At 36.0% G+C, this 21,635-nt stretch overlaps 12 protein-coding genes across 12 annotated transcripts; 5 read left to right on the forward strand and 7 right to left on the reverse strand. All coding sequences in view use genetic code 12, as the record gives it.

The window, feature by feature from the left end:
- Positions 1-3: 3 nt before the first annotated feature.
- DEHA2E19360g (DEHA2E19360p) lies at positions 4-366 on the forward strand (the record flags this gene model as incomplete). The annotated part of the gene is made up of 1 exon (XM_460147.1): positions 4-366. One exon carries the CDS (start codon positions 4-6, stop codon positions 364-366), a length of 363 nt encoding a protein of 120 aa, XP_460147.1.
- A 217-nt stretch (positions 367-583) lies between these two features.
- On the reverse strand, positions 584-4,432 carry DEHA2E19382g (DEHA2E19382p; the record flags this gene model as incomplete). The annotated part of the gene is made up of 1 exon (XM_460148.1): positions 584-4,432. One exon carries the CDS (start codon positions 4,430-4,432, stop codon positions 584-586), a length of 3,849 nt encoding a protein of 1,282 aa, XP_460148.2.
- Positions 4,433-4,747: 315 nt separating this feature from the next.
- DEHA2E19404g (DEHA2E19404p) lies at positions 4,748-6,373 on the reverse strand (the record flags this gene model as incomplete). The annotated part of the gene is made up of 1 exon (XM_460149.2): positions 4,748-6,373. The coding sequence occupies one exon, from the start codon at positions 6,371-6,373 to the stop codon at positions 4,748-4,750; it is 1,626 nt and encodes a 541-aa protein (XP_460149.2).
- Positions 6,374-6,967: 594 nt separating this feature from the next.
- DEHA2E19426g (DEHA2E19426p) lies at positions 6,968-7,351 on the reverse strand (the record flags this gene model as incomplete). The annotated part of the gene is made up of 1 exon (XM_460150.1): positions 6,968-7,351. One exon carries the CDS (start codon positions 7,349-7,351, stop codon positions 6,968-6,970), a length of 384 nt encoding a protein of 127 aa, XP_460150.2.
- Positions 7,352-7,912: 561 nt separating this feature from the next.
- DEHA2E19448g (DEHA2E19448p) lies at positions 7,913-9,661 on the reverse strand (the record flags this gene model as incomplete). Its single annotated transcript, XM_460151.1, has 1 exon — positions 7,913-9,661. The coding sequence occupies one exon, from the start codon at positions 9,659-9,661 to the stop codon at positions 7,913-7,915; it is 1,749 nt and encodes a 582-aa protein (XP_460151.1).
- A 472-nt stretch (positions 9,662-10,133) lies between these two features.
- On the forward strand, positions 10,134-10,871 carry DEHA2E19470g (DEHA2E19470p; the record flags this gene model as incomplete). The annotated part of the gene is made up of 1 exon (XM_460152.1): positions 10,134-10,871. The coding sequence occupies one exon, from the start codon at positions 10,134-10,136 to the stop codon at positions 10,869-10,871; it is 738 nt and encodes a 245-aa protein (XP_460152.2).
- Positions 10,872-11,444: 573 nt separating this feature from the next.
- On the forward strand, positions 11,445-12,488 carry DEHA2E19492g (DEHA2E19492p; the record flags this gene model as incomplete). The annotated part of the gene is made up of 1 exon (XM_460153.1): positions 11,445-12,488. One exon carries the CDS (start codon positions 11,445-11,447, stop codon positions 12,486-12,488), a length of 1,044 nt encoding a protein of 347 aa, XP_460153.2.
- Positions 12,489-12,628: 140 nt separating this feature from the next.
- On the reverse strand, positions 12,629-13,159 carry DEHA2E19514g (DEHA2E19514p; the record flags this gene model as incomplete). The annotated part of the gene is made up of 1 exon (XM_460154.1): positions 12,629-13,159. The coding sequence occupies one exon, from the start codon at positions 13,157-13,159 to the stop codon at positions 12,629-12,631; it is 531 nt and encodes a 176-aa protein (XP_460154.1).
- Positions 13,160-13,302: 143 nt separating this feature from the next.
- Positions 13,303-16,059, forward strand: DEHA2E19536g (DEHA2E19536p; the record flags this gene model as incomplete). The annotated part of the gene is made up of 1 exon (XM_460155.1): positions 13,303-16,059. The coding sequence occupies one exon, from the start codon at positions 13,303-13,305 to the stop codon at positions 16,057-16,059; it is 2,757 nt and encodes a 918-aa protein (XP_460155.2).
- A 195-nt stretch (positions 16,060-16,254) lies between these two features.
- Positions 16,255-17,823, forward strand: DEHA2E19558g (DEHA2E19558p; the record flags this gene model as incomplete). The annotated part of the gene is made up of 1 exon (XM_460156.1): positions 16,255-17,823. One exon carries the CDS (start codon positions 16,255-16,257, stop codon positions 17,821-17,823), a length of 1,569 nt encoding a protein of 522 aa, XP_460156.2.
- Positions 17,824-18,046: 223 nt separating this feature from the next.
- Positions 18,047-18,745, reverse strand: DEHA2E19580g (mRNA turnover protein MRT4; the record flags this gene model as incomplete). The annotated part of the gene is made up of 1 exon (XM_460157.1): positions 18,047-18,745. The coding sequence occupies one exon, from the start codon at positions 18,743-18,745 to the stop codon at positions 18,047-18,049; it is 699 nt and encodes a 232-aa protein (XP_460157.1).
- A 141-nt stretch (positions 18,746-18,886) lies between these two features.
- DEHA2E19602g (DEHA2E19602p) lies at positions 18,887-21,268 on the reverse strand (the record flags this gene model as incomplete). The annotated part of the gene is made up of 1 exon (XM_460158.1): positions 18,887-21,268. The coding sequence occupies one exon, from the start codon at positions 21,266-21,268 to the stop codon at positions 18,887-18,889; it is 2,382 nt and encodes a 793-aa protein (XP_460158.2).
- Positions 21,269-21,635: the final 367 nt, after the last annotated feature.

Below are 21,635 nucleotides of genomic sequence, written 5' to 3' on the forward strand. Positions count from 1 at the left end.
AATATGGGTAAAAGAAAATCTTCGGCCAAACCGCAAAAGAAGATAAAGCAAAAGTTAGATATAACGTTTTCGTGTTTGTTTTGCAATCATGAAAAGTCAGTCATTTGTACATTAGATAAAAAAAATTCATTAGGTGAATTGCATTGCAAGATATGCGGTCAAAGTTTCCAAACAGCTATCCATTCATTGTCTCAACCAGTAGATGTATATTCCGATTGGATTGATGCTTGTGAAGATTTAGCAGAAGAAGCCGAAGCTACTGGTACTGTACCCGAAGAAGACAATGGAGAATATAGTGATGAAGAGTACGGCGATTCAAGAAAGAGCAGAGACCCAGCACTTGAATCCGATGAAGATGATTATTAAACACGATATAAGGGTTTAGTGCGATAGTAATCTACTGGATAGTATATCAGCTAAATGTTACTGAAAGGCTAATTGTATAAAAATGCAATTTAATTATATATAAAACCAGAATTAAATAAAGTTTATATAAATTATAAAATGGTTCGATGAAATCTAATCTGTAATCCAAATCAAGAATTAAATGTATTTATGCTATTTGTTTTCGGTAAACTAATACTCAATTCAACTTTGCAAGATTCGTTAAAACTTGGTCATAGGCCTGGCTAATCTCATCTCCATCAGTCTTATTGTCTAATTTGTTATCAGAACTAGGATTGGTGTCTCTTGGTGTGTTATAATCAACATGGATTCCTTCATTTGAATTAGAGGATTCTTCATTACAATCTTGGCATGTCCTGAGATTCTTCAACTTGCCCATAATTTCTTCCACTAGATGCGCTTCATTCTCATTATCAGCTGGCTCAGTATAATCATTCAGATTAAATACGTTTCCTAAAGAAATTCCTTTTTCTTTTAAACGAGCTAAATATTGAATGATCTTATCTAAGTCAGCTAGATCAACATCTAATATTATCTTTCGAATTTCATCACCTGATAGATTATCAAACTTGTGGAAAAAATCAGATGATGCCGATGGCTCTTCTGAGTTATGGAAATCATGGAGTTTCAGTAACTTCAATACTGAACCCTCTTGCCTGTCCAAATGCGTTAAATTAGATTTGGATGATGATCTTGAAAGAGATAATGGAGATTTGCTAATTGGGATATTTTGAGACTTAGGTAAGTCAAGGCGGTTATTATATGAATCACTGTCGTCCTTCAACATATAAGTATTCTTCTCATCCTCTGAAACGTTTCTAATCATGAAAGAAGAACTTATTTCGTTGTCTTGAAGATCTACTAATGAATTATCAATCAATTGCAAACCTTTTTCAATCGACGAATCAATATATAAGAATCTTAAAAATGTCTCTTTACCATCTAGATTGAGTTCATTTTTAACTTGTAATTTAAGCAATTCGTTCATAGCGCCTTTTAATTCTTGACGGATACTTGTCGCTTTATAAACGAATTTTTGGACTTCGGGTGATTTTAAGTCTAACTTCAGCTCCGCTTTCATAGATAATATGTTATTCAATTGGCCTGTTAAAGAGCTCAAGTTAGGATCATCTTGGCCATTATCTGAATCCTGAGATTTCTTTGATGATGCATATAATAATCTTTCCATGTTTCTCATACTATATAAACCAATCTTGTCCTTGATAAAATCGGGTATATCCCCATAATCACAATCTAATGTAATCAACGTTTTAGAATTTTTCAACCCTTGGGTTAATGCCGATGCTGCAGTCAAATCGACTTTATTACCAATGAGGGAAAAATATGCCAAATTCTTACAGAAGGGTAAAACTTCTGCTATTGTAACCAATGCTGGGGTGCTTAAATCATTGTTCTCCACATGAAGCCTAATTAATTTAGGAAAAAGTGGAAACTTAGAAGTAAAATAAGCTGCGATAGAACTCTGAGTTGTCGTGGACCTAGATACTTCTGAAGAAGCGCTAGTTACACTACTTTCCAATGACTTGACAGGAACTTCAATATTTGATATCTCTTTTGATGGTGAGGAATTAAAAGATCCGAAAAGTTTCGGATTATTGGATAAGTCTAAATATTTCAATGATGGAAATCTCATCACCACAGTTTCAAATACTTCTTTGAAAGCATCAGAAAACCTTAAATTTGTGGCATTTAGACTAAGGAATGCTAGTGAGCATTGACAAATATAGCCATCAAACTCTTTGTCATTTCGTTTTTGCAAGAATACATTCAAATATTGTAAGGACAGGAAATCATTATAACCTAGATCTAAACCTCTTACGAAGGGCCTAAATAACCAATCATCAACAACTATCTTTAACTGTTTAACCGATAAATTGTTGTAAGCTAACCCTAATCTATTTGTTTTTATCAGAACAGCCATTTTAACGAACTTCTCAAAGATGTCTAGGTCAGATATACAGCATCCCGTCAATATCAATTCTTCAATACCACATCTCGCTACTATAGTTGCAGTAAAAAGAGCCCAATCCATATCTGATCTATTCTCCTTATTACAAGTCATTCTGACGATTTCTTCTTTTTTATCGTTCGAATGCAGGCTTTTCTTTTTCTTCTTCGATAAGTCAACTGAGAGAGATGGACATTGGGTGATGTCTAGCTTATTCAAGACTGTGTTTCTGGAAAGAAACCAACATAATAGAGACCAACCTGCAGAATCAATAGGGGTATTACGCAAACTTAACTTTTCCAATTGTGTTTTGGCACTCATTGCAGATAATAAAATTTTGAACTGCTCATACGACAAGCTCACTCCATCCAACGACACGCATATGATCGGGGCAATCCTTAAAAAATCCGCAAATGTTTGAATTTCCACCATTGTGGGAGTTGGATTCCGAAGCTGTAATATAGGTAGAGGGGCTAAGGATCCTTTTGTAAGTTGCTTCATAATTGCTGGGATTGGTAAAATCTCCCGAAGGTGACAACATCTAGTATACATGACATCAAGCGCCATCTTTTTGACGGGGACGTCATAGTTATGAAAGCTATGACGATTATGATGGCTCAACATGGGTTTATCTATTCCTAACAGTTTTGCATGTTTATCAACTTTTGTTTCGTCATCATCTTTGCCTAAGTTATTACCAGAAGCTTCTTTGTATTCGTTAGATTCGTCTTTAGTCTTTTCTCCATTTGCAGATCTCCCCGTATCTAACGATCCAGAACCACCCACTACAATACCACCACCTTGACCAACTTGAGATTTTTCAATAGCTGTTTTATCTTCTTCAGTCAAAGGGTTAATTTTTAAGGCACCATTAGGTAATATCTCTACATTACCTCGTCTGGGATTTCTAGACGGTATTTGTTGTGGCGGATCAATTAAAAATGTCAGTGAATGAAATGCAACCCTTTTAAGAGGTTTCAAGTCAGAAAATTCGGGCAAAACATCAGTTGAACGTAACGGTGATGGTATTGATACTGGAATCGACAGTGAAGAACCTAATGATTCCGAGTTTCTACGGTTCTTTTCGGTAGCCATTGATACTGAAGGTAATGGTGGATTGGTACTACTACGCTTCCTTAGAAAAGACGAAAACTTGTTACCTGTAGAAGTATTACCTTCAGCCAGACTAACGTCACTTTGATTTTGATTTCCATTCACTAGGGCACTAGGCAAAGGGGAATATTTAGGATGTTCTGGTATAGAAAGTTTCCTATTTCCATCCCTTTGAGTTGAAGGCTCAGATGCCCTATTGGACGAAGCAGCAGAACTTTTACGCAGGTCCTTCCTCTGGTAGAATTTAATGTATTCTTCTAACCTTGGATCGGATGCTGGATTTGAATAATTAGGGGTAGACATAGATCTGCTTAATCGCAAGTCATCAGATTGATTATCACTATTATTATTATTATATTTTGATGATACTGTCGAAGAATCATCAAATTCTGTACCGCTTGAAACAGATTTCCTCGAACCTAAACTATAATTATCTTTGAACATCAGAGAGCGTGACGGTGTTGGTTCATCGTGAGATTTATGACCAAACTTCCCTTTCAACTTCGAAAAAAACCCTCCCAGTGAACTAATATTGGGGACACTTTCTCGTCTTTTATTTGAACTACTTGAGTCCTGTGATATCGGCAATGTACGTGCTGTAGATGGGCTTTCTTCCAGAATTGGGGCCATGGAAGGTCTGGTCTTATTTGAATTGTTCTCATTCGTATTGGATATATTTGCCAGCAAATGGGGAGATACAGGCGAAACAGGCGTATAATTATCATCGTTCGTGTTACCTCTCTTCCCATTGTCTGTGCCCGTGCTTGTATTAACAGGCTTGGTTGGTAAAGGTCGGTCTATATTTGAGTCCCTTAATATCCAATCAACATCAGTATTTTTCACTTCCTTCAAATTATCAACACTATCCTGATCCAATATATCTCTAATTGCCTCTAAATCAATTCCATGGTTACGACTGGATGATTGATGATTGTCTGAAGACATGCTAATATTACTATGAGTAAATATTATAGATTTAATTTACTAATTAAGCCGATTTAAACAAATGTCTGATACACTATGGTGACTAAATTAACCAAACAACTCTGATTAATACGATATATTGGTGTCGTTATAATTCACAGGAAATAGCTGGTTTAGATAGGGAATACATTTCATTGTCAGCTGACTTTTTAATTGCGTTCATTCCTTTTCGGATACGGACTACAAAATACTCACCGAAGCTATGTATTAATATAAGATATATTAGAGAATTTCAAGAATTAATGTAGAGAAGGAGAATGTATAGTAGACTGTAGTTCAATTACCCATGCCACCACCCATTCCACCAAATTGGCTCATCATTTTTTGCATCATTCCAGGATTTTGCATCATTTGTTGAGCTTGTTGCATCATTCCAGGGTTTTGTCTCATCATTTGTTGAGCCTGTTGTATCATGTTAGGATTATTCATCATGGATGACATATCCGGCATACCTCCAGCGCCACCAGCACCACCAGCACCACCAGCGCCACCAAACATACTCATGGCTTGTTGCATGAAACCTGGATTTTGCTGAGCCTGTTGCATCATTCTGGCCATATTGTTTCCACCAGCACCGGGAGCACCGGGAGCACCTGGAGCACTTTGAGGTCCACCCATATTTTTAGCGTTAACGGCCATAGCACTCATCATTCTTTGCTGTTGTAAGACCATTTCAACCTCAACTGCCGAACAACCTGCTCCTCTAGCTACTCTGATAATTCTTTCTGGTTGTTGAGTGAAGATACGCCCGTCACTGTCTAATTCTTTGGTAGTCATCGAGTCCATTATGTAAATCATATTTTTGATCTTGGAACTAGTTTCTTCTTCGCCTACTTGGGACATTATGTTCGACATACCTGGAATCATGGAAGCAATGTTCGTTAAGGGTCCCATTTTCATGAAGTTATTCATCTGGGTTTGGAAGTCTCTTAAAGTAAACTTACCTTCTTTAAAATTTTCAATGGTCTTTTTATGAGACTCGTCATCTTGCAAGTTTAAGGACTGAACATGTTCGATTAATGACTGAATGTCACCAATACCTAATAATTTGGAAATAAAAGATGTTGGTTTAAAAATCTCTAAGTCGGTAGCATGTTCACCTGTACCTATGAAAACAATTGGGGTTTTTGTTGTTGCCACTGCAGAGATAGCACCACCACCTCTAGCATGTCCATCCATCTTGGTCAAAATAATGGAACCAAACTGCGAACTTTCCTTGAAGGCTTTAGCTTGAGATTCAGCAGCTTGACCGATAGAACCATCCATAACCATAATTGTTTGGGTAGGAACAATCATTTCTGAAATTTGGATCATTTCATTGAATAATGACTGCTCTTGCTTATGTCTACCAGAAGTATCAACGATAATTATATCGAACTTTTCTTGTTTGAATTTGACGACACCCTCATATGCAACTTTTACGGGATCAGTCTCTATGTATGACCCATAGTATGGAATAGAAGATTTAATAGCATTTTGCTTCAATTGATCAAATGCTCCAGCTCTGAAGGTATCGGCACATACTAACCCTACCTTATAACCTCTCTTCTTGTAGTATACGGCTAATTTTGTACACGATGTGGTTTTACCAGCCCCTTGTAAACCAACAAACATAATAACATGCGACTCACCAGTAACCTTAGTAGCCTTCTTGCCTCTTAGGGTTTTGGACTTTTGCTGTTGTTGGGATAATTTTTTTGGTTTTGGTGGTTCTTCATGGGAATCCACTAACGAACATAATTCATCAAACACTATCTTCTGTAACTTCTTCCTTTTATTGGTAGAACTTTCTTCATCATTAATCTGCGTCTTGACTTTGGCTTTAATATTATCTCTTAATTTGGCCACCAATTTGATGTTAACGTCTGATTCTAATAATGCGTTACAAATGTCTTTGATCATCGACTGAATTTCAGTCTCTGATCCAGATTCAACATTAGATAATGCCCCTCTAAGACGTGATCCTAAATCTGCTAAAACCATGTTCTTATAGTATATTTAAGAAGTAATGTCTTGTAGTCAGTAAATTCGGTATTAGTAGTGGTGGACATAAATCTCATAATTTTTCATCGCGACGTCGAATTTTCTACATTCATTGAAATTGGTACTCTTACTATTCAAATACGTACCATAAATTACAATTATACAGCTATACTGCTGACAACTGTCTAGAACACTTGTACATACAAAAGAATATATATACCATAGAATATCATGCTCTGTTGTCTAGTTTGATGAATATGTAGATTTAATGTTTAATGTTTACAGTTCATCAATTGCATTGTATGCTAAATATTTGAAATGACATGCATTCATATATTATAAGAGTAAATACATACCAGTACGATATATACTGGGATATGTACATTATGCTATACTTGGCGAACCGGTCGCCATGATTAGGTAAATGGTAAATGGGTACAATGAGACAGAGTCAGTCTCAAAAACTATGGATATTTTGGACTCGTAGGGATGCGTAGGAACCGACAAAGCAGCCTAAATGTTGAATAACAACGTATCCATCAATTTTAAATCTGATTCAAGATTAACCACAGGCAATTCAAAGTCGTAGTCCAAGTCTAGGTAGCTAAATGGTATTATTGTACAGGGGGCCCCTAAATTATCGTCGTCCACAGTACTGGCAGACGTCCAACTAAGTGTAGACCCCCTATTGACAGTATTCATGCCTCCTGGGCTGATAAGTTCGTTTGGAATATTAGTTGTGTGTTTATGAACATCTCCATTCTTTTTTACTTTTCCACTGTCCAGCTTCTTTTGAAGTACATGGCCAAAATCAAACAATGCTTCAATCTCTATTATGGATGGGTTATGTTTGCTTTGTTTTCTGGAAGAATATGTTGTTTCAATGCATCGTTTCATAGCTTAGACCTAAACTACTCTATGCCCTAAACTTTTTAATTTTTCGCCCAAATCTAAGTATATATATTTATATATTTATATATTTACATAAGTCACCTTTGATGTAATTACATGTTCTATTGCATTAATAATGGTTCCCCATATCAAATTTGCCATGGCTCAGCTATACAGCGTTTCAGAGGCCTCATTATCGCACTCTCAAAATGTTAATAGCCATTGATTGATGCTTATCTATCCAATCATATTTAGCGAACGGAATTTAGATCGTGGGGAATTTTAATCTATTTTGCATATCCGCTTTCTCACTACGATATGGCATTATTGCAATTATAATTCGTTAGGGTCTGTCGCGATTATGTAATGGGGATGTACGGACCATCCTTGGGCATGCGATAGCAGGCTGTTATCGTGTGAATAACGCCGGTTCGAATGCCGAACCAAGCTATGGAGCGGCACTATCGGGTGTATATGTGCATTTTAGGTGTATATATTTTTATAGGGAAAAGTAGTATTAGCGGATTATTACTAGTATATCTTTCTATACAGCATATCTAATGCTCTTTATTCTTCGTCAGATTGGCTGACGGACGCATCGTCTTCGTCACTAGATTCTTCTTCTTCGGAGTCAGATGACTCGTCGGAGACGATAATGAAAGTATCGTCGTCGTCTTCAGACTCGAACTCATATGTTATGGGAACATGGACTGGGTTTGACTGGTCTGCAATCAAGAGGTCTATTTCGTCTAAATCAGTTTCCTCGAAATCTTCGTCGATCTCCATTTTTTCTTCCACTAATCTTTCCCATTCTGAATCGTCGCCAATGGAGTATTCGCTGTCTTCATCTTCCGGGTCCTGATCTGAGTCCTGATCCCCTGATTCTTCTTTGGTAGGTTCTTCGATATCTTCGCTGTAGTTGAAGATTTGGCCAAATTCACCTCTGATTAAGCTCAATAAGGAAACACCTAAAATCAAGCATGGCACTATGTACAACAAGGCAGGCTGACCTACCTGGTACACATACAAGACTGAAACGGTCAATAATAATCCAATGAAATATGAAATAATGCTGACAACAAAGTATGGCTTAGGGTAGCTCTGTAAATGGTGAAATGACTTTCCATTAGCTTCGTGATGCTTGAATAAGTCGTATCTGAGACATAATGCGACGAACGCACCTGGGATGACGATATCCCCAAGTCCAAGTATAGACATTGGGGTATCCCAATGACGAGAGTCAGTTAATACTTCGTACAAGTCAACAAACACATTGCTGGCATAAATAGCGGGGCTGCGTGGAATAAGAATTTTGATCGGGATATCTAAACCAGTAGCAACAGTAACCATGACTTTTGTACCAAAAACAAAGTAAATATCGTAGAAGAACAACCCAACTAACAATATAAATGCAACTCTAAAACTAGAGATCCTTGTATGATTTATTCCAAACACAGCAAAGTTGATACCTAAAATATCAGAGATCATCCAATTGGTTTGATTTAATGGGTACTGAGAATTTAAGATTGGGTTGAATCTATAGAACCCATAACTGACAAATATACTGACGGGAAGAATGAGTAAAAATTTTAAATCAAAAAAGCAATTAATAAGTTGGTTTTCTGTCTTAATTAAATTTGGTTTGATAACCTTCACTCCAACCTTTCTCAAATGACGCAACACCTTTTTGAATTTGGTCTTGTCGATAGGTTCAACCACACCCAATGGAAAATTGTCCACGTCCTTCGATAATGTCAATCTGTACCTATGGAAAATAGGTTGAAGGTTGAAACAATTCTGAATTCTTCTTGTAAAGACAGTCAACAAGTAATGATACGTAAGATAGTTTGGAAATAAGCTCATTCCTAAAATGTACCAGTTTAAGCCAACCATAAGGCTATCCTTGTCAAAATGCGTTAAACCGTAGTATAAGCCGTACAATACAACGGAGCCTATCAAAGGCAAGCTTAAGGCATGTTTCCATCCAATAGACTCAATATTGAGCATCTCAAGGTCACTATTCGTTGACTTGTAATAATTACAATTGTCATTGTCTGTACCATCCCATTTGGCTTGCATATCTTCGTTGGGATCAAGTGCATTCACAGGCTTACTGATTGTCGTATATGCTCCCATTACCACGCAGCTCAATGCAATGCTAATAAGTAACACGAAGGAGATTATTTCATAATTGATCTGACTATTAATGAAGTTGCTTGGGTTATAGAGTTTATAAGGTGCAAGAATAGATAGTTTATCAATCAAATTTAATTGATCGAAATGAAGCGTAGTAGTATTGACGTCTGTATAGTTCATATCCAATGGTCTCTTTCTTTGCCACCGTCGATTATACTACAATTCTTTTTACTAGGCCAATTTGGTAACACTATTCTATGATGGCAAGCGGGCAGAATGTCGCAAATAAAACGACATAGGTCCCAAGATCGGTCACGACATTTTAACATATTCGGTACCTTTTGCCTATGATGCAAGTGAAGTATAGTCCATATATTGATAGATTAGGTATTTATATGGTATATACTAGGTTACTGACCTCCCAGCAATGATAAACGAACATTCGATATGCATAAGTCATGATATGTTGGACGGCTTAAATTAATCAATCGGACGTTAAAAATTTCATAAAAACATGGTCATCAAGTCACCAGATTCAATTAACCAGTTTGCTATATATAGTCGAAAATTATTTCAACCCGACTAAAATCGAAAAATGATTATATGATAATAAACTGAGGTATTATATGGATTGATACAATATATATTTGATATGACAAATACAGATGATATTTTTGAAAGAATAATAGAGTCTCTGAATTCATCTCGAAACAATTCTATTTCGCTACCTTGTAACAATGAGGATTATGTGGCCCCTATATTGGATTACACTTCAGAAGTATTTAGTAATCCTAACATTGAATACAACCATATTCATTTAGTTTGCTGTGACGGCGAACCACATGCACATCCGGCCAAGGTACCATTGAGACGTTGGTCAAGATCTCGGTCGATTGTGAGTAATTCATTGATGAATTGCATTAATGGCCAAACATCAGCCGGAAATCATACAGACTCCATTCCTTGCATAGATGACTCAGAAGGGTGTACTTCGAGGAACAAAAGTACTAGTACGCTAAGCAATTGCCCCAAGGAGGCCATAGATAGAACCGTCCCACCAATGCATAATTCCAATCATAAAACTGATCCAACGACACAAAATAGCCCCGGTAGTTCGCCATACCAGGAGAAATTCAACCGCAATTCAAGTTCTGGCTCTGGAATTCGTGATAACTCGTCCAATTTAAGTCTGTCTACCAATGCGTATATAGATTTTTATTCGTACGCAGACATGTTAAATAGCGAAATTGCCGAGGGATTCCACAGCGACAGCCAAACGGATAGAATTTCATATGTTGAAGACCTGAGCTGTGCAGATATGTCATCTCGGTTTTCTACCATAAGTATGGACGATTACGTCAACTGTATAGTGAGCGAAAGGGGTTCCTAGGAGTGGGGGTTCCCAAAAAATGAAATCGCACCAGCTATAGCCTGTTACCGTGTAATGTACACCTTCCGCTGCTGTTGCATGCATCCAAAAATTCGTCTATGGGACGTATAGTCGTCTTATTGTGTTATTGGTACTTCGTTTAGAATTTGTCCTCAGCTCCGTATTCAGCTTGGCAATTCCATTTTTTTCAATGTATAGGTAAATTTAAGCTAGATATAATCATAATCAAAAACATTAGCACCACAGAGCCACTATAAATCACCTTTCATAGTCTACTCTAGTTCATAAACCCTGGAATTTCACCTGTCCCAAGATGGAAAACTAATTAGAGTCCGTATTAATTCATTGATTACATAATTTAGACGAACATATCTCAGCAAGAATCTCGCAAAGGATATTGAGGAAGACGTTAAGAGTATATATACACAATCTTTCAGTTAATTGATTGATTAATAAGTATCAAAGCCTAAGATAATACTATCTCATCAATTTAATTAAAACTGTTAACCGACCTACCCTTTTTTCAAATTCCATAATTATATTATAAACAATTTTTCAAACTCATCTACAATAATGACTGAATCTTTATTTGATACCAAATTCACATCTGAACCATCTGCAGGCAATACAGCAGGTATTTCCTCGGAAGAGAGCCCTATCAATAACACAGGAGTATCTCCAAGTACTAATGGTAGCAATGACAATGCTAATGGTGAAACAAACACATTACCATCGATTAATGATAATTCTAATTCATCAGCATTGATAAATTATAGGGTCTTAGTTTCGGCTAAAGAGTCTGGATGCTTGATTGGACAAAATGGAGCAGTGATTGACTCAATTAGAGAAGAGACCAATACGAAGGCTGGCATTTCGAAGTTACAACCAGGTTCGCATGAGAGAATTCTTACCGTTAGTGGTACATTGGACGATTGCGCCAAAGCATTGAGTTATTTTGCACAGGCATTATGTAATGCAAATATTGAAAACTTGGTCAGCTACAGCTATTTTCCATTGAAACAATTGTCTCTGAATCCATGTGTCGAGGGCGAAACTACTATTTTAAGATTGTTGATTCCAAATGCTCAAATGGGAACGTTGATTGGTTCTAAGGGTGCCAGAATCCAACAAATCCAAGCGAATTACAATATTTCCATGATTGCTTCGAAATCCTTCTTACCGGGGTCAAACGAAAGATTAGTCGAATTACAAGGTACTGTCGACAACTTGTATGACTCGTTGAGAATTATCTCCAGGTGTCTCATCGAAGACTTCTCATCTATAGTAGGCACTAGTTATTATGTTCCAAAAGCATCCAATTATGCAAGAAATAATAACCAAACTAACAAGAGATTCAATAACCAAAATGCTGTTACTACTTCTATTTCGTTTGCAAATGATATGGTTGGTGCTTTAATTGGCAAAAACGGGTCGAGAATCCAAGGTGTACGTAAGGTTAGTGGTGCAACTATCGGAATTTCTGATGAAGTTGAAGGTAAGCCTGAGCGTGTATTCACTATATCGGGTACTGCTCATGCTGTTGAAAAGGCAAAAAGTTTATTGTATCATAATTTAGAAAGAGAAGAGCAAAGAAGAGCTGAATCTGAATCTAAATAAATAACTCTATGTTTCCTTTGTAATTTCTATTTTTCATCTTCCTTTCGTTATGGTGTATTTTCCCACTCCTATGTATGTTTATATAATGTTGTGTTAATATAAGTTTTATTTGTATTTTTATTAGAATCTATATAATTAACCTACCAGTCACAAGTATTACCAATTAAAGTTGCTAATTGTTCAAGATATTTTACATCTATATCATCAAATCCTTCTAAGGTCAAACAATCAATATCTAAAACTCCTACTACTTGGCCTTTGTTTACAATTGGTACAACAATCTCACTCTGAGTTTCTCCATCACAGGCTATATGACCCGGATACTCGTTTACATTTGGAACTAATTGGGTCTTTGCTGATGATGCAGCATTCCCACAAACACCCTTCCCAAACTTGATTATTTGACAAGCTACCTTACCCTGAAATGGTCCTAATATCAATTCATCTGTTCTGGGTTCATTTAAGACATAGAAGCCAGACCAATTAACATTAATCTTCATTGAATGATATGCATGCCATAATAAAGATGAACAGTTGGCTAAATTAGCTACCCAGTTCCTAGTATCGTATGATAATGCTTCATATGAGTCTACTACAGATTGTAAAATTTCCTCCTTTCCACCATCATTGGAATAGCTCGTATAGTCAGCGTGATGTTTACCTTCGCCCATATTGAATGTCTTTAATAGCTATATTTCTGTATATACTACCAAAAGTAGGTTTTCTCTTCAGAATATCAAAAATTTATTGCGCAGCAGGCCAACTAAAGACGATAAGCTTGTGATATCTTTTATTCTGTATATCAACATTAACTATGAATGAGCATGATGATAGAGTTCTATCAAGTAATGACGAGAGGTTTAACAGATTTTTGGAATATAGAGGAATAAAAAGAGTGCCGAAATCTACTGATCAGCATGATGAAGAAACAAGGTCTCCTAGAGAATCCAGAAGGAGTTACAATTTATTTTCTGGTAGTGATGATGAATCAGTGGTTGAGGCCAATATTAACGCTGAAAACCATAATCTAGGCATATTCGATGTCGATAATATAGATATTGATATGAACGATGAAAGAGTAATTGACTATTTTGGACTTAGTAGACTTGAGGAGAATCCTGATGCAGACGAATTCTATACTGAAAGAAGAGAGAGCTTTACTTCAGATGAATTTAATGAGGTAGATTTAAGAATTGATGAGAATAATGATGTTTGTACAAGCACCGTTGATAAAGAAATTCAATATGTTGCTTTCAATAAATTCGGAGATCGAAGATATGGGAATAACTCTAAGGATCGTACTAAGTATGAACCTATCGAGCCAGAGGCTGTAAATGATAAGTTTCCACTTAACAGTCAAATAGCGTTTTTAAATTGGGAAGCTCATGATTCAACAACTCGGGTGGAAATTGCAAGCTCGAATGGCCTTGAGAGCAATGATGAAGACAATAATAATAATGATGATGATAATTACGATAATGATGATGATGATAATTACGATAATGATAATGATAAGGACGGTGATAACAATATTAATAATAACTTCAAAACAGTAACTAATAACCAGATCGATATAGATCATGACAAGGAGCCTATATCCAATAAAAATCAAGAATACAGTAGAATACGGAGAATTTGTAAAACTAATGGCGGTATTTATGATCCACATAGGTCTGAATTTACCGCAATTGAAGATTCAGACCCAACTAAGCTTGTTATTTTACCTCCAGCTCAAAAATTTAGGGATCTGATACAATTGGAACCTTTAGGAGTTAAGAAATTAATGGGTCTTGATAATGTTCGAAAATATAAGAATAATATAAGTGCAACAATATCCGATTCTGAAGGAAATAATTTTCTTGTCACTTGTGCAAATTCGGATATAGTAATATTTGATTTTGATTCCATATCTCAATTGCCGAATCACTTACCCGTATTTCGCTTTGATACAAAGCCTACATTTACTTCTACAACGGATAGACTTATTTCTACTTGGCCTTATTTCCCACATACCATTAACTTCTTAAAGACTGATACTTGGCTAGGTAAGCAGATATTAGGTGCCTGTCTCGACGATGGTACTTTAATGATATGGTACGTAGAAACAATAACAGAACAATTAACAAAGTTCGGTTTAACAAAAAATAATAAAGTGGACAATGAGTCAGAGCTTGATAATTCATATACAGATCAAAATAGATTTTATGGTATCAAAATAAACCCAGATTTTAAATTGAAAATGGAGGCATCTCTTTGGGGATTAGACTTTTTATCTTATGAAGATGATGGAGGAAATATGCATAATTTAATTATAGCTTCCGATAATTCTCAAAGTATTGTTTTGTTCTATTACCACGTCCAAGATGAAAGGTTTTATCATATTAAGAGTCACCAAGTATTGCATAATATACCAGAGGTTTCGTTCTTGTCATCACACATCCAAGATGAGATCCATAAAATCAAGGTCGCATGTGCTTCTATTTCGGGAGAATTGATAATATTCAAATTTAATTTCAAGTTAAATGATGGACCACTTGATAGAGACGAATACGAATATTTCAGAAATGAGGTTATCTATTATGTGGATGCGACCATGGCTCAAATAGAAAGCAGACGAGAGAACAGGCCATCAGAAGAAGATTTGAGAGAAACGGAACTAAGAATGAAGAGGTTTCACCGTGTACTATTTAATAGTCCAACAGTGGTTAGTAGGGTTTTGCTTGGTGAAGACTGCTGGACTTGTAAACCAATTTCATCTAATGCATTTAAACAAGTTCAGTCAGTGAGAGCTATGACAGGAGATCACAGAATAAACGAAGAACAGGAAATACAACATATAATGAACGAGTCCGAAATACTTGATTTCCAGTATGACCCTTTGAAAACAAGTCATTTGGGTTTGAGTGCCCGCTGGCAATTTTTCGAGAGTCCAGTTCTAACACTTACAACTAAGTTGACAGAGAACCAAGATTCAACACTTGAATCAGCAAAGCTTACTGGGGTCGATGATGACTATAGACGAATCCATAAGGGCATTGATAATTTCGTGTGCAATCAACAACAAAAATATATTTCAAAGAAGAAATCGTTGAATGGTAAGTCTTATTGGCCTTTAGACGAACCATCCATCAATATGCTTGCGGTATCTACTTCCAAAAAGTTGGGTCTCTTCAGGGCCGATACATTATATTGTAATTCATCCACGAAGAAACTCTTTAATTTGTCAATTCCTTTTAGTGATGAGAGTAAGTTCTCAAACAGAATCTCAATCACCCATATAATTCCTGCACTACTGTGCTTCATAGCTGTCACCCAACAGGGCCTAATAAGCATCATGCGATTGTGCCAGCACAGAGGGTTATTTGGTATGAGACAAGAACATATTTTTCCTAATGCTCTAAGCTTAGCATTGGGTTCCCGTGGGTACAGAACGATTGCTGGTTTAGCAATTAGGGATATGTCTTTACCGAAATTTCCACGCTATTTTATTTATGTGACCTACACTGATGGGATTATCGTTGCATACAAGTTAACTGTGAATAACCTCCAGGACTTGGTTCTTCAGGTGTAGGGACATAACTATATACGCAAATATTTGAACTTCTTTGCCTAATGAGGAAGTCAACGTTTAATATATGATAGCGCGTTTTGTATCACGCTTTTTTGTTTATTTTGTTTTTATTACTAGCATAAGGGTTTTCAGCTAAAACTAAAGACACACACTAGATACCATAGTGGTAAGAGCATCGTTGTATTGGTATAGAAGATGGATTTGTTGAATCTTGGTTCGCAATCCCGGAAGACTGGATTAAAACCAAGAGCAAATTTGAGTAAGGATAGATATAATATGGAAGATGTGGATGAATTCTTTGCTGAGGAAGAAGAGGATAAAGATAGTGACAATAATGAAAGAAGGCTACATGAATCAGATAAATATATACAAGCATCAGGACTGGCTGTGTCTAGAGGATCAGAATTTTCGGCTGAGTCGTCGACACCTAGGCATGATTTTAATAATGTTGCTCGAAAGATAAACTTTACGGATGTGGAAGCAGGGCCTTTTAACTTATCACCAATATCAATACCGTCCAAACGTTCTAAGAGCAGAAATAAGAAGTCTCCTTTAAGGTCGCCACTTCAGGAGAATAAAGGAAACAAACGAAGAGAGGAGGCCACAGGAGACGATGAGGAATATGGCTACAATGATAATAATGACATGGATAACGATTTATACGGGGATGATATAGACATGAGTTTATCACCAGTGGATCTATCACCGATAAAATTAAGAACTGAATTCATGTCTAAAGATACGAAGAAATCAGATACTGGCACACCTAAATCAAAATCAAACCGAGATAAATCGGCATCGTCACTTACAAAGAAAATGGCGCTAGGTACAACCAAACCTAGAAAAAAGCGTTCGATAATCGAGGATGATTCAGAAGAAGAAACTACGCAGGACTATTCAAAGGACGATAGAGGTGACTTAATTTCGCCACCACCAACAACGAAGAAGGAACCCGTGCGAAACAAGATATCTGAAGAAACTATTACGAAACCGTCACCATTACCATCACCTCCTCCTGATGGTCTTAGAAGGTCTAAGAGAACAAAAATTGCACCATTAGCATTTTGGAGGAATGAAAGAATTGTGTATACCCGTGCAATAGATGAAGAGGATGCAGATACTACGCTTGCTAGTGATATAAAGAATATACCTTTACAGGAGATAGAAGCTGTTGTACACATTCCAGAAACAAATAAACAGGCCGCTACAAACGTGAATAAGAAAAGGTCTGTACTGAAACTGAGAATAACCCCTCCAAAACTGAAAAAATCGCTGCCAAAACAGGTTGCATATGATTATGAATCAGATCCAGAAATTTCTGGATCAGAGTGGTTTAAGGACAAGTCGTTGAAACTTCGAGTGTTTGAGGGGCCAAGCGATGATAGAGTTGAAAGATCTGTTGCTTGGGCCCCTAATGAGGGTGATTTTGAAAACCCACCAAATACAGGCGAAATAGAAAACTTCAAAGTGGCGGCTTTATTCGGTAATGATCGAGATTTTACAGCTGGTGGGCTAATTGAATTTCCCTACGGTGGATTCAAGAGCTTAAGAAATTCTTCAGATTCTGTTTATATATTTCATGTGGTGAAGGGCCTTATAGAAGTGACTATTAACGAGGACAAATTCGTAGTTACAAGAGGTTGTTCATTTCATGTCCCTAGAGCAAATTCGTTTGCTTTTAAAAACTTGGGTCAAGATACATCAAAATTGTTCTTTGTTCAAAGTAAAATGGTCATTGCAGACGAGGACGAAGAATGGGAATAGGCTAATATTTATAACATTGTAATTTTAGACACGTAACGGTTAACTTAATACTATACTATAATCGACTAAAACATTAAGAAAAACAGTTTGTAAAAATTTATAAAGAGATCGTTATTATACATGTAAATTGAACCATAGAATTATTCTAAATAGCATTTTAATTAGAATTGCTAATGCAAGAAGATGAAATGTGCAAGTAATTTGTGATTAGAGATTTTGTCTTTTAATCAAATTTAGTAATTTCTGAACTCTCATTATCAAAGTAAGCAATAGTGTTAACTTTAAATTCTGAAGCGGCTATACCAAATTGTTTCAATAACAAAGCCTTTCTAACATCTAAAGTTTCACCTTCAGTACAAACAACGTAAGGTTCATTAAGAATGATTTTACCAGCCTTGATTTTCGTTGGCACTTTCAACTTGTTCCTTAAAGTTTCTTCTAATGAATGTGACATTGGAACATCTTCTTCAATTGCAATTTGACCACCTCTGGAGTACACAATACCTTCTGGAATGGTGAAATCGATTGGCGCCTTTGACTTAGCTCTGGAGTAATCCTGCTTTGAATAGGCAGTGAAGTAGGCTTGAACAGTATCTGGAGTTTCGTTAGTGAATAATAAACCTGACACACCAGTACATAACTTAGATAATTTATGTAAGTTATCTTTGTATTCTTCTTCAGGAGTGTCACCTAAAGCTTTCTCTAATACTCTTCTTTTACCTAAGATTAACTTAGAGCCAGCCCAATCTGTTCTGATATCTTGCAAGACTGGTGTACGAACATCATCTAACTGAAGAATCCAGACAAAACGGAACTCATCAAGGGCAGATCTGACTTCGTCGAAGATTCTGGTCTTATTCTCCTTACCCTTTTTATCAGTTTGTGCTAATGTAACAAGCTTGGAACGTTTGGATCTAGGCATTCTTGTAGATTATTATTTAATTAGGGAAATCTTTTGCTAAATATGCCTTTACTTTTGTAAATTGCAGCTCATCTTAGGTTTTTTTTTCTGAAGAGAAAAAAAAAATAGGTGTATCACGTGGCTAAAATATTATGCAGTCGACTACTGGGTTAGATCAAAATGAATTTGAAGCTCCTTTAGAATTGGAGGGTCAAGAGTTCTTGAGTCACTTTCCACAAAAGGTTTTATCTGAGTATATATCTTTGTTATGAATGATGATAACAATTCATATTGGATCGCTGATGGGATTTTATCGTTGTTGAGAAATATTTCAACGATAACAAGATAAGTATCAATTAATTCTAAAATAAGGGGATCAATGCTTGTATTAATAGTTGGTGAATTGGTGTTTTTCGGATTTGTAGTCATGTTTTTGGGGATATTGGACCTCCGGGATATACGAATTATTTTCAGAGTATTTGATAATAAGAGGTTCACTAGTTGGTAGCCACAGCATTTAACCTTATTTTCCATTGGATTTGCAGTTAACTCATCGATTATGCTCAACTTGTTAAAACAAATATAGTATTTTAGACATTTTAATGCAGTTATTTGCTTGCTGGGCTTATACTTTTCCTCCATGAATATGTGATCAAAGATAATGAAGAAGGTGTATGGGAGCATTGTGAAATCTAATGCACAAACCATTATACAAGCGGAATTTGAAATAGTTTCATAAGCCTCCTTATTGAACTCGGTACTTTCAATAATAGTCTCTAGGCAATTATTATAAGTTTTAATATCAACTCTATTATTATCGGCGAATGATAAATAATCGCATAATAGGACAACTATTTTTTCAGCAAAGGGAGTTCTTAATAGCGCAAGCAAATCATGGACATGTCGTTTAAGGGAATTATTATACATTTGAATAACCTTCGAAACATTTGGATTGTCTCCATCATACTCACTGGAAATAATATAATGCAATGTTTTGACTATATCTTGTATTTCAAATTCATTTGAGGTGGAGCATAGATTTAAGATTTCCAATTCTACCAAATGCATGACTTGTTGGCTATCATTTTCATACTCGTGGGATAAGATCTTGAGAGATTCCAGCCTGTCATTTATATCCAACAAACTCAAATAGTCATATAAATCAAAGAATATCGACGGATCTAGTTCTTCATTAGAAACGAGGGGTACAGTGGTTTGAGATAACACAAATTTTGGTGCGTTATAAAGTGGACTATATTTTGTTTTCGATAGCTTAGTGAAAGGTTTTATATTTCGCTTATTGCACCCAAATCTCTCATACATGGCGATATATTCCAATTCGTTGAAATCTGATTCTGTTATTTGAGATATTTCTTCCTGCGAGGAACATTTTTGTTTTGCATCTCGTCTTTCGTGGTAGGAATTGTCTCCATTATATTTCCTTTGAATTGTTATTGGGAAGCAAGGGATAGTAGTGGTGTGCGTTTCATTGTACAAATGCAACAAATTCTGCAAACAATTTTGTTGACTTATTTCAAATTCATCGTCTGTTACAATACTGTTATTTTGAATATCTGATTCTATTGTCTGAGGTGGTGAGGAATCTGCAGATGATAGTGAAGAGCTCTCCAGATGCGGACAAATGTATTCGAACCGAGATATATTATGAGGAAATGGAGTTTCAGAGAAAGATCCTTCATGTTCCCTTCGAATCCGCTTTGATGCATTTCGAACTTCTCTTAGTTTTGGTTTGATTATTGGAGCTATATTTGACTTATCTTCTAGCATCTCCGAGACCATATATTTAACATCAAGTTCATCCTTATTACCCACTAAGTTTTCGTCCATATAGTCATCTATTATAAAGTCATACGATAGAAAATTCAGGTTATTCAGTAGTAAATCCCCGGTTTGTTTACTCAGGTTATAAGGTATCTGAGCATTTGCCTCAACATGGACAATAAATTTTGTATTAGATTGGGAGTTTGGACGTGAAGCATATGTATCTATTAAGGCCGATACAGATAAATCATCTCGCTGAACGTGATGTTCATTTTGTAAGCTTGAATTCCAACTAGTATATTGTACTTTTCCAGCAGAAAATTTTATTGGTATCAAGTATCCTATGACAAGGTACATTACACTGCCAAACATAACGAATACCACCAAAGAAATTGCCGTGAATATATTTTGAGTCGGCACGTTATTGTATCCTGATACACATAAGCCGTACCCTATATCATCGCATAGACTATTCTCAAAAAAGCCATCGAGAAGGTTCATACCATCTTCTGTGTAGTATATGTAGCCATGATGTACATCAACAACTACCGCTTCAAAGTCAGTATCTAGTAAATATTCTCTTTCGACGTCTTCAGTAACATGTACTATGCTATTCGACAGAGTAGTTTCTATGTTATCACTATTCGCTATTAGTTTGAGATTTGATTCTTGCAAAAGTCTTGCATTAAGATTTCTTATAAACTTTTCGATACGACCAAGTAGCGTAATACTAATGTAATCGAATATCTTGTAGATCAACATTGTTGAATCCTTTGAAAATGAGTATATTTATGAGTTATAAATCATTTAAAATATTAACCGCCAGTGTGTTGCAAATTTGAGATTTTATAGAATTGAGGTTTCTTACAAGACCAGGTTCCTACCATAAGAAAATGAAAATAGCTACTACAATAAATTGTACGATTAGAAGTATATTATAAGTGCAATAATTTATATAAGACACGGTGCACCGTACTTTCTATACGGTGCTGAATAAAAAAATAATGAAGGAACGGTAACCTCACAACATGAAAAATGACGATTTACTGCCAGAAACCAGCCATAATTGGTTAGATCTGGCTATATGGGAATAATAGGTGAAAGAATAAACATCAAGAAGTTTCCAAAG

This window comes from Debaryomyces hansenii, assembly GCF_000006445.2.
Source record: "Debaryomyces hansenii CBS767 chromosome E complete sequence".
Lineage (NCBI taxonomy): Eukaryota > Fungi > Ascomycota > Pichiomycetes > Serinales > Debaryomycetaceae > Debaryomyces > Debaryomyces hansenii.